Consider the following 12,638-nt stretch of genomic DNA (forward strand, 5'->3'; position numbering starts at 1 on the left):
GGTTGGATGGTGCTGTGTTAAGAAGCAGTGTGGCTTGGTTGGGTTGTGTATCGGAGGACGCATGACTTTCAACCTTCGTCTCTCCCGAGCCCGTACGGGAGTTGTAGCGATGAGACAAGATAGTAGCTACTAAAACAATTGGATACCACGAAAAGGGGTAAAATTCCCCCCCAAAATTATAATAATAAACAAATAACATTCATTGCATTCTTATAAAAATGAAAAGAAACCAATAAATACTTACTTAACAAACTTTTTTTATTTTCAAATTAGCTTTTTCAAAAACGTTTGAATAATCTGTACTCTTCTTTTTTTCCCTCCAAAAAAATGTGTTTTTTATATCTGCTTGCTCTGCCCTCATATTTAGTTGAAGTGTTTTACCATTTTATTTTCAGGACAACCAGGGTTCAAGTAGAAGGCAATTGGACATTAACAGCTTTATTCATGAGTTGTATTGACAAGTGGCAATTAAAAAAAGGTCTGCCATGCAAAAACCTGATAAAAAAAATACTTATAAGGACTTATAAGTACATAAATTCTTTGCTCAGTGACAGCTGTGTGGATTTGGAGTTTGTTACAGCAACTGTGTGAACTTATTACAGTATTATAGACACAAATCCTGGGCTTTCCTATGACCTTCTATGTAGAAGAACCCCTTACCTTCTACATTTGACATTTTAGTCAATTAGCAGACATTCTTATCCAGAGCGAATTACAATTAGTGCATTCTTGTTAAGATAGCTAGGTGAGACAACAACATATCTCAATTGTGTCAAGTACATTTTCCCTCAACAAAGTATTTATCAGCAAAATCAGGGCTTGTCGGGGGCGCCGGGAGAGTTATTTAAGATGCTCTTCAAAGAGTACCTTCTAATGACTCTTGTGTGGCTTGTGATAGTGCAAAACAGGTTACACGTGTCTCCGTGAGAGATGGATCACAATAGGTTGTAGCTCAAACCGTTCGGACTTTCAATACATTTTTGTAAGAAGAACCGTTTTATGGATCCTCCATTGTCTCACAAACACCACTCTGGCTCAGCCCCTGTTAATCACACAGACGAGTGGTTGGTATCAGCGTTTTCAGAATAAATAGGCAAATCCAATGCAACAACCCATGAGTAAAACACACAATGTTTCAAAGGAGTTAGAAGTCCAAAATTCGCCGGGGTCACAGTGAGACTGTAGGGTGAACATTATCATCGCAGCATATTGGTGATCAAGGAGGAGCCCCAGACTGAAGGAGATGAAATTAAGAGGAAGTGTGAAGAGCATATTAATAACTATTTAATACGCTCATTACGCATCATTGCACATGACCTTGTCCCATCGCCATTTAGACAATATCCTTTCCCCTTTCTAGTCATCTCTCCAAGCTTGATATCAGGGAACGGGTGGGATGATAACTTCAATGATCATGTATCGTATATATTATGTAAATTTAGTGGATGAGTTAGCCTTTTTTTTAAATTAACTACTAAATATTGTCAACATAGTCTCATCAATCCCAGACATACTCTCAATATAATGCTAATCTAATATTGTATGTCTCAGGGAGAGTTGACAGAGAAGAAACCTCTGTCAGAGTAATTGAAATCACTGCCACAGTGCGCTTCCCAAATGACACACTATTTCCTATATAATGCACTACTTTTGACCAAAACCCATATGGGACGCAAGCTTGCGGCACGTCCACCACACCTGATGACGCATGGCAACTATTATCTGGTTGTTTTGGTGACCGTGATATTGACTTAACAACTAGCGGGCAAACATTTGTTTGCTCTACTGTCTGTTTATGTAGATGTGAATACAGCTGTTATCTTGACCATTGCCTGTTTGATTAGGAAGTAATCCGTTAACGTATGTGATTGCAGTGCTTTGCAGAGTCAATCTTCCACTTGGTGAGAGAGAAACACAGTCAGCTGGCTGACTGTTACTGCCCTACCTCCCACAGCCGTCACAAAGTACTGGCAGGCATCGTAATGACCAGAGGTAGGCTTTGGACTCCGTCCAAATGGAACCCTATTCCCTGTACGTATATTAGTACTCTACTTTTAACCAGCTCGGGTCAAGTATGGCATTATATAGGGAACAGGGTGCCGTTTGGAAGGCAACCATAATTACACTTTTCATTGACATTTAAATATTTTACAAGTCAAAATGAAAGAGAAATGGTGGATCTCTCTTTAATACAACTGTAGATACCAGCATCAAAATGTATGATACGTCGTAAATGATTCAAATGCCTTTGAATACAGGCCTTTATAGGCCTGCATGTGACATTCCCACATCAACAGTATGCCAGTCAACTGGGAGTGTATATTAGTGACTTCAGTTGAAGCCAGCATGGTTTGGTTATTCGCAAACCTGAACATCTAGGAAACTCTCATTTGCCAGCAGAGCTCCTTGGACTAAGATGAGAGAGTGGGCAAAACCATAGAATTACAAGGAATTCTATTCATTCTATTCCTATGGGCACAGCGCTTTACAGGTATTGCCGTCCCAAAAGGTAGTGAATCCAATAGGAATCCCTCCCAGACTTTCATTCATATAGAATACCTCACAAGAAAACAAGCAGTTGCTCAGCTTGCTCAGCAACACAAGATGCAACTTTATACCATCCCCATTGATGAGATAAGACAGTCATTACATTCTTTGCAAATATTTCATAAGGTGCTGTGGTAAGACAACAACATACAGTAGCTGTTAGGTCTTACCTGGTTAAATAAATACATCAAATAGTAGGATACTGGTATGGTATATTCTGTCCTATTAGTCATTTCTTACACCAGCATCTCCGTGCTAGTGGCGTCACTACAGACCCTGGTTCAATCCCAGGCTGTATCACAACCAGCCGTGATCGGGAGTCCCATAGGGTGGCGCACAATTGGCCCAGTGTCGGGTTAGGGGAAGGCTTGACCAGGGTAGGACGTCATTATAAAATAAGAATTAGTTCTTAACTGACTTGTCTAGTTAAATAAAGGATAAATTAAAAATGTAAAATTAAAAATGTAATTAGATGAAGTTGTTTGTAAGGACATTTCCTGTTTGAGGCCAAATTACTGTAACTGATATCCCAAAAGACATGCGTTGGCATACACCCTATTCTATTCCCTATGCAGTGCACTACTTTTGGCCAGGACCCATGGGCTCCAAAGTAGTAATAAAAAAAAGGCATTATATAGGGAATAGGGTACCATTTGGGACACGGACAACACTCTCAAATCTGTTGTATAAGTGTACTGTGCAGTTTTGTTTGATGTTGGTTAGTAAGAAACATTGTGTATTGTCCCCTGCCCAGGTTTTGACATTAGGCGAGGCCAGGTGGTGTCTCTGGGGACAGGGACCAAGTGTTTCAGTGGAGTGTGTGTCAGTGACCAGGGATGGACGGTTAATGACTGCCATGCTGAGGTCATCACAAGGAGGGCTTTCCTCCGCTTTCTCTACACCCAACTGGAGTTCTTTCTCTGGTAATATACTGTATATTATAAACTGGGTGGTTTGTGCCCTGAATGCTGATTGGATGACAGCCATGGCATATCAGACCATATACCATGGGTATGACAAAACAATTATATTTACTGATCTAATTACATTGGTAACCAGTTTATAATAGCAATAAGGCGCCTTGGGGGTTTGTGATATATGGCCAATATACCACGGCTAAGGGCTGTGTCCAGGCACTCTGTGTTGCGTAATATGTAAGAACAGCCCTTAGCCGTTGTATATTGGCCATATACCACACTCCTCGACCCTTATTGCTTAATAATATACTATATACTGCACTGTAATATACTGTATATATACTGTCATATACTGCATCTTTACACAAGGGAATGCATCCCAAATGGTACCATATTTCCTATATAGTGCACTACTTTTGAACAGGTTTCTGTGCTCTGGTAAAAATTTGTGCACTATAAAGGGAATAGGGTGCCATTTGGGACATAGCCAAGGCCTCAACCGTGAGGACGAAGTTGTAGAATCTTTGCTTGTATACTTTTACATTGAAGTTGCAAGTGAAACATTTTATATCAGCTGTTACCTACAGTATCTGCACTGATATGTTGGTTCCATTTTAAAAAGAGCCACTTGTAAATGTTATTTTATGCCCATTCCCCATCACTCAAGAATCAATTTTGATTCTTGATTAACACATTGTACTAAAAGCCTTGAATAACTAAACGTGTTCCCATCAACGTCAAGTGCACAAGGATGATTGAAGTATAGAAATGTTTAACATAAAACACCCTTTTCATCTCAAAATACACTACATGACCAAAAGCATGTGGACACCTACTCGTCGAACATCTCATTCCAAAATCATGGGCATTAATATGGAGTTGGAGTTTACTGCTATAACAGCCTCCCCTCTTCTGGTAAGGCTTTCCACTAGATGTTGGAACATTGCTGCATGGACTTGCAGCAACTGATGTTGGACAATTAGGCCTGTTTCGCAGTCGGCATTTCAATTAATCCCAAAGGTTTTCGATGGGGTTGAGGTCAGGGCTCTGTGCAGGCCAGTCAAGTTCTTTCACACCGATATCGACAAACCATTTCTGTATTAACCTTGCTTGGGCACAGGGACATTGTCATGCTGAAACAGGAAAGGCCTTCCCCAAACTGTTGCCACAAAGTTGGAAGCACAAAATGGTGTAGAATGTCATTGTATGCTGTAGTGTTAAGATTTCCCATCACTGGAGCGAAGGGGCCTAGCCCAAACCATGAAAAACAACCCCAGACCATTATTCCTCCTCCACCAAACTTTACAGTTGGCACTATGAATTGAGGCAGGTAGCGTTCTCCTGGCATCCAACAAACCCAGATTCGTCCGTCGGAATGCCAGATGGTGAAGCGTGATTCATCACTCCAGAGAACACACTTCCACAAACCCATTTCATGAAGCTCCCGACTAACAGTTCTATTGCTGACGTTACTTCCAGAGGTAGTTTGGAACTTGGTAGTGAGTGTTGCATCCAAGGACAGATGATTTTTACTCGCTACATGCTTCAGCACTCAGCGGTCTTGTTCTGTGAAGCTGTGTGGCCTACCACTTCGCGACTGAGCCGTTGTTGCTCCTAGACGTTTCCACTTCACAATAACAACACTTACAGTTGACCGGAGCAGCTCTAGCAGGGTGGAAATTTGACGAACTGACTTGTTGGAAAGGTGACATCCCATGACTGTGCCACATTGAAAGTCACTGAGATCTTCAGTAAGGCCATTCTACTGTCAATGTTTGTCTATGGAGATTGCATGGGTGTTTTTGATTTTATACACTTGTCAGCAACGGTAGTGTCTGAAATAACCGAATCCACTAATTTGAAGGGGTGTCCACATACTTTTGTGTATATAGTGTAGATGTATCTGGGTGATTAGGCAACACGTGACAATTTATTTGAAAGTTCATACTCAGAATGATCAGAACAACATAATTTCCTTTATTAGTAACCGGCCAGACAGTTTGGAGCAGTCCATCTTTGTGCGAGACAAAGAGTCTGGGTACAGACTGAGAGATGGTATTCTGTTCCATATGTATGTGAGCTCATCGCCCTGTGGGGACGCACGCCTCAATTGCCCCTACGAGGTAACAGCTACACGTAAGAAATGTCAACATTTTTTATTTCAATTTATATCATTCATACTCGCAGTCGACAAGACTGAATTAAGCGGAATCTACAGTTACATTAAACCAAGGTTTTAAAATGCTCTACTTTAAAAGGATTTGCCTGTACTGTGGTTCGTAGAGCAAGTTTGCATTTGTTGGTGCTGCATCAGTTGTCTACTCCCTCAGACCACAGCTGGCACAGATTTGTAAGGAAGTTACGCTGCCATCTGAGGATGAAGATGGAAGGCGGTGAGGGTACACTTCCTGTCAGCGTACGGAGAGCCAATCAGAAATGGGACAGGGGGTTGCCGAGGGAACCTCCGGTCACCATGTCCTGCACAGATAAAATGGCCAGGTGAGCACCAGCTAGACAGTGACGACTTTCACTGAGTCACAAACGTATAACATACTGAACAAAGGGGGCTTGTCTCTCTCTCTTTGTTCCAATGGTAATGTTCCAGGCTTGTGTCTCAAATGGCACCCTTTTCCCTATATAGTGCACTAACTTTGACCAGGACCCAGTGGCTCTGGTCAAAAGTAGTGCACAATATAGGGAACAGGGTGCCATTTGGGACCCAGATCCTAGTCCTGCTTGATCTCTAGCCTTATTGCTTGTATCTCCAGGTGGAATGTTCTAGGTCTCCAGGGATCTCTCCTGTCTCACCTGGTGGAGCCAGTGTACCTCCACAGCCTCACTGTGGGCAGCCTGTGCCACACGGGTCACCTGGGAAGGACCATGGCACGACGCATGGGGCACATCAGCCCCACGTCCTCCTCCTATAGACACAACAGGCTACTCCTCGGCTGTAAGTCACCCAGATCTAAGAGATGATAACATGATATGGTTACTTAAGATACAGTATTTAGGTTCACATTACTTGTCCAGGAGTCATTTGGCAGTAACCCAGGGTTAGAGACCTGACAAAGAGAAATGTTAGGAGGAAGAAAGGTCATGAGGTCATTCTGTTACCTTGCCTGGTGGAGAGGTACGTTGAGGACCACCTGAGCGTGAAGGATAAACACCTTGTTCCTCCAGATGGTCCTCGTGGTCCTGTCTCTTCCACTATGCCTCTGTGTTGGCTCATGATGTGGTATCAGAAGAGTGCATGTTAAGTACATACCTGTACCTCTCTGCTCTCCTTCCTGACCCCAGTCTGGTCTCTGTGTGGTCTCCAGGCCTCAGCAGCAGTGAGGGTCGGCAGCCAGGGAAGTCCCCCAGGTTCAGCGTGAACTGGAGTGCTGGAGACGGGGAGCTGGAGGTGCTGGACACCTCTACAGGCAGGAGGAAAGGCTCAGGGACACCATCCAGACTCTGCAAGAGATCCCTCTTCACTCGTTGGGAGAGACTACACCACCAGGTTAGTCATGAACAGGGGAGCTATTCAGTATGCTTTACCCAGAACTAGTGGAGGCTGGTGAGAGAAGTACGGCTCATAGTAATAGCTGGAATGGCAAAAATAGAAGGGTATCAAACAGGATTCCGTTCCATTAATTCCGTTCCAGACATTACTGTGAGACTGTCCTCTGAGCCACCAGCCACCACTGCCTGCAACCCACACTGGCAACCCTGAGTCCACACTTTGATACTTCTGTTTTACAATGCCATCCATTGATACTTCCATTATGCTGTAAGCAGAAGCTCTAATGTATGTATTGGAACTAAGGCATGTGGTCTTTCGTATTACTGCAGTGAGGAGAGAGGTATTAACAAACTATTTGCCTACTGCTGATAGTGGAAAAGGCCAAACTTACAATGGAGATGCCATCCATCTTTGTTCAACTGCACTCTGCTGGCTCACCAAGCATTTCTGTCTCCATTTAACACTCCTCATTATGAATATGTTTTTAAAGTACAGTTACATTTCCACTGTGAAATTAAATATGTATGCCGGTGCGTTCCATTGTTCCAAATGTCAGTGGTTCCATTTTGATGACAGTAGAGAGTCATAATTATTTAGAAAAGCATTTGAATAGCAGAAAAGGCTTCCTGCACTCAATATCACATGCAAGAATAAACAGTTATCTACTATACATCCTGGCTGTACTCCATTAAATATGTGTGAGACAGTCAGAGAGAGAGAGGCAGAGAGAAAGAGAGAGAGAGGCCGAGACAGAGAGACAGAGAGAAAGAGAGAGAGACAGAGAGAGAGAGACAGAGAGGGAGAGGCAGAGAGACAGAGAGGCAGAGAGACAGAGAGGCAGAGAGAGACAGACAGAGAGAGACAGACAGAGAGAGACAGACAGAGAGAGACAGACAGAGAGAGAGAGGCAGAGGTCGAGAGACAGAGTCAAAGAGACAGAGAGAGAGAAACAGAGAGAGAGAGAGACAGAGAGAGAGAGACAGAGAGAGAGAGAATAAAGCTAAGCCCGTGGAATGTTAATTTGTTTGGTGAGATGTAAATGGGGGAAGATAGCCCAGCTGTTGAAGTTTGCAATTTGGGTTGGCTCATTAGTTTTTATTCTGTCTGGGTGGTGTTTTATTAACCCAAGCCTTTCCTATTGTTGCTGTCTCTCTCCTCAGCTGAGCAGGCCAGGACAAGTGTTGGGTGACGAGAAGGCCATAAAGACATACTGTGGAGCTAAGATGACAGCGGGGGCCTACCAGAGAGCCAAGCAGAAGTTTGTCCTCTCACTGCAGGAGGCAGGCCTGGGCATCTGGAACAGGAAACCACCAGAACAGGAGCACTTCCAGAGCAGCGTGTAAGGGGTTCTTATAGAAGAAGCAATTCCCTCACACACACACACTCACATGCGCTCTTCCTATCATGGTCACTAAGACCATAGAGGTCCTATAACACAATGTTACCATGATAGGGACAGCACATGTACAGGTAACCCGCCAAAATAATGGAAACATTTGAGTAAATGAAGGATACAAAGTATATTGAAAGCCGAGTTAATTAAGCCGTTAATATTCTATAATGCTTAGGGTCATGTATAGAAATGCTGGAGGAGGAAAGCATGGATTATCAACTAGATTCAGCCGTGGGCGGAACAGGGGGGCGGAACATAATTACAGATCATTTCTAGGCAAAGTGACCACAAGATCAAAACAGATCATGTATCTCTCTATTATGCGAGGGAATACTTAGAAACACATTTCCCAAATTAGAATCACTTTGGACTGATTTCCTGGTGCTTTTACAGTTTTCTTATGTCCAACAATGAAAAACCCTAGAGGTCTTCTCGGGTCCAAAAATGTGGACATGGACACGAACGGACAGATCATAAATTATTTTTTAAAAATGTAAAAGGGGACCCGAACCTGACAACAATCAGACCCAAGCATAAATGGACCCGACAACACCCAGACCTAGACCTGACCTGTACCCTAAAAGTTCCGGATCTAGACCAGACCCCTGATTGGACCAGAGAGATATTTTTTTTAATTTGCAACTAAGTTGCTCTTCTGGTTAACAAATAGGCCTTTATATTTTGGCTAGGCCTTCTGTAAGTCAATAAACTCACATTATAAGTGTAAAATAAATATGCTATAGGCTATGCAGAGGCATTCGGGTCAACGCGGGTCTATCAGCTGTAGTACCTAGACCCAAACCCGATGACAATCAAACAGGACCCAAGGGAAAAGTTATAATTCTGGACCGCGGTCGGGTATCGGGTATTTGTTTTCGGGTACACCCATGAAGACCTGTACTATAACCCTATAGGATGACAATGCACAGGGCACGAGTGGTTACTGAATTGTTTGATGAGCATGAAAACAATGTAAACCATATGCCATGGCCATCTCAGTCACCAGATCTCAACCCAATTGAACAATTATGGGAGATTCTGGAGCAGCACCTGAGACAGCGTTTACCACCAGCAAATTATGGCATTTCTTGTGTTGGGGTTTCCTTTATTTTGGCAGTGTGAGGTGAGTGTGTGAGGGAATTTGGCTAGCTAAAGTTCCCTGGATTGCTTCTGTGCACTATTTGCTTATCTATAATGAATTTGTAGCCCTGCTTTCATTCCGCCTCCTCTGTGCAATCATATAACAATAGTAGCCCAAAGATGATCCCATTTCCCCTTTAGTAATCCGTCATCCACACCTGTTGAGTTACTCACTTGAGCTCCCCTTATTTTTGGTGTCTCCTTGCAATGCAAACGACATTTCCTTTCAACCATTCTGTCATGTATTGTCTTGTTCATTTTTCACATTGAATGTTATTAAATAGTTTTGAGAGAAAATTGTCATTGTAGTACTGGGGAGTCAGTAGACTATAGTATGTGACTGGCTATAGTATGTGAACCTGGCCATGAGAAACATGAAAGAGCAGGGACATCTAGTGGCTCAAAGAGTACATTTCAAGTTGACAGTAATTGACCCATTTTTATTTTATTTTATCTACATTACAATTGCACATATAGACATGCCATATGGCTCATTTAAATTAATTAATGTATTTCCTCTTTCTGCAAGCAACTTTATTGCTAGATATATATTTCTACACAAAAGACATCTCTGCACAACACCTCACAGACTGAAACGACAATGCAAATAGTAATGTCAAAGTATTTTGTATCAATATCATTGAATGTCAAATGTAAAATAGTCATTACTATTTTTATTAAAAGGCAGTAAATTAGCATTTTTAGAATCTTCCACTTGGTCTTTGCCAGTTTTCCAAATCAAATTGTATTTTTCACATGCGCAGAGTACAACGGGTGTAGACTTAACCGTGCAATGCTTGCTTACGAGCCCTTCCCAATGACGCAGAGTTAAACAATAATACAAAGAAAAATAGTAACACAAGAGGCATAAAATACACAAGAATGGAACTATATTTAGGGAGTACCAGATCAATGTGGAGCTACATACAGGGAGTACCAGATACAGTGCCTTGCGAAAGTATTCGGCCCCCTTGAACTTTGCGACCTTTTGCCACATTTCAGGCTTCAAACATAAAGATATAAAACTGTATTTTTTTGTGAAGAATCAACAACAAGTGGGACACAATCATGAAGTGGAACGACATTTATTGGATATTTCAAACTTTTTTAACAAATCAAAAACTGAAAAATTGGGCGTGCAAAATTATTCAGCCCCTTTACTTTCAGTGCAGCAAACTCTCTCCAGAAGTTCAGTGAGGATCTCTGAATGATCCAATGTTGACCTAAATGACTAATGATGATAAATACAATCCACCTGTGTGTAATCAAGTCTCCGTATAAATGCACCTGCACTGTGATAGTCTCAGAGGTCCGTCAAAAGCGCAGAGAGCATCATGAAGAACAAGGAACACACCAGGCAGGTCCGAGATACTGTTGTGAAGAAGTTTAAAGCCGGATTTGGATACAAAAAGATTTCCCAAGCTTTAAACATCCCAAGGAGCACTGTGCAAGCGATAATATTGAAATGGAAGGAGTATCAGACCACTGCAAATCTACCAAGACCTGGCCGTCCCTCTAAACTTTCAGCTCATACAAGGAGAAGACTGATCAGAGATGCAGCCAAGAGGCCCATGATCACTCTGGATGAACTGCAGAGATCTACAGCTGAGGTGGGAGACTCTGTCCATAGGACAACAATCAGTCGTATATTGCACAAATCTGGCCTTTATGGAAGAGTGGCAAGAAGAAAGCGATTTCTTAAAGATATCCATAAAAAGTGTCGTTTAAAGTTTGCCACAAGCCACCTGGGAGACACACCAAACATGTGGAAGAAGGTGCTCTGGTCAGATGAAACCAAAATTGAACTTTTTGGCAACAATGCAAAACGTTATGTTTGGCGTAAAAGCAACACAGCTCATCACCCTGAACACACCATCCCCATTGTCAAACATGGTGGTGGCAGCATCATGGTTTGGGCCTGCTTTTCTTCAGCAGGGACAGGGAAGATGGTTCAAATTGATGGGAAGATGGATGGAGCCAAATACAGGACCATTCTGGAAGAAAACCTGATGGAGTCTGCAAAAGACCTGAGACTGGGACGGAGAGTTGTCTTCCAACAAGACAATGATCCAAAACATAAAGCAAAATCTACAATGGAATGGTTCAAAAATAAACATATCCAGGTGTTAGAATGGCCAAGTCAAAGTCCAGACCTGAATCCAATCGAGAATCTGTGGAAAGAACTGAAAACTGCTGTTCACAAATGCTCTCTATCCAACCTCACTGAGCTCGAGCTGTTTTGCAAGGAGGAATGGGAAAAAATGTCAGTCTCTCGATGTGCAAAACTGATAGAGACATACCCCAAGCGACTTACAGCTGTAATCGCAGCAAAAGGTGGCGCTACAAAGTATTAACTTAAGGGGGCTGAATAATTTTGCACGCCCAATTTTTCAGTTTTTGATTTGTTAAAAAAGTTTGAAATATCCAATAAATGTCGTTCCACTTCATGATTGTGTCCCACTTGTTGTTGATTCTTCACAAAAAAATATGGTTTTATCTCTTTATGTTTGAAGCCTGAAATGTGGCAAAAGGTCGCAAAGTTCAAGGGGGCCGAATACTTTCGCAAGGCACTGTAAATATGGAACTATATACAGGGAGTACCAGTACCAGATCAATGTGGAGCTATATACAGGGAGTACCAGTACCAGATCAATGTGGAGCTATATACAGGGAGTACCAGTACCAGATCAATGTGGAGCTACATACAGGGAGTACCAGGTTAATGTGGAGCTATATACAGGGAGTACCAGTACCAGATCAATGTGGAGCTATATACAGGGAGTACCAGTACCAGATCAATGTGGAGCTATATACAGGGAGTACCAGTACCAGGTTAATGTGGAGCTATATACAGGAAGTACCAGATCAATGTGGAGCTACATACAGGGAGTACCAGGTCAATGTGGAGCTATACAGGGAGCACCAGTACCAGATCAATGTGGAGCTATATACAGGGGGTACCAGTACCAGATCAATGTGGAGCTATATACAGGGAGTACCAGTACCAGATCAATGTGGAGCTACATACAGGGAGAACCAGGTTAATGTGGAGCTATATACAGGGAGTACCAGTACCAGATCAATGTGGAGCTATATACAGGGAGTACCAGGTCTATTTGGAGCTATATACAGGGAG

The 12,638-nt window shown here is 42.5% G+C and overlaps 1 protein-coding gene across 1 annotated transcript in view; it reads left to right on the forward strand.

The window, feature by feature from the left end:
- Positions 1–10,200, forward strand: part of LOC110530256 (inactive double-stranded RNA-specific editase B2) — a 36,505-nt gene extending 26,305 nt beyond the window's left edge. Inside the window, exons 4-10 of the mRNA XM_036985836.2 lie at positions 1,875–1,992; positions 3,302–3,470; positions 5,449–5,600; positions 5,795–5,963; positions 6,233–6,414; positions 6,785–6,966; positions 8,130–10,200. Of these exons, the coding sequence (XP_036841731.2) occupies positions 1,875–1,992; positions 3,302–3,470; positions 5,449–5,600; positions 5,795–5,963; positions 6,233–6,414; positions 6,785–6,966; positions 8,130–8,312 (1,155 nt within the window). The 3' untranslated portion in view covers positions 8,313–10,200. The remainder of the gene's footprint in view (positions 1–1,874; positions 1,993–3,301; positions 3,471–5,448; positions 5,601–5,794; positions 5,964–6,232; positions 6,415–6,784; positions 6,967–8,129) is intronic.
- The last annotated feature ends 2,438 nt before the right edge of the window (positions 10,201–12,638 follow it).

Source organism: Oncorhynchus mykiss, chromosome 8 (genome assembly GCF_057628025.1).
Source record: "Oncorhynchus mykiss isolate SJ-2025 chromosome 8, ASM5762802v1, whole genome shotgun sequence".
In the NCBI taxonomy this organism is placed as follows: domain Eukaryota; kingdom Metazoa; phylum Chordata; class Actinopteri; order Salmoniformes; family Salmonidae; genus Oncorhynchus; species Oncorhynchus mykiss.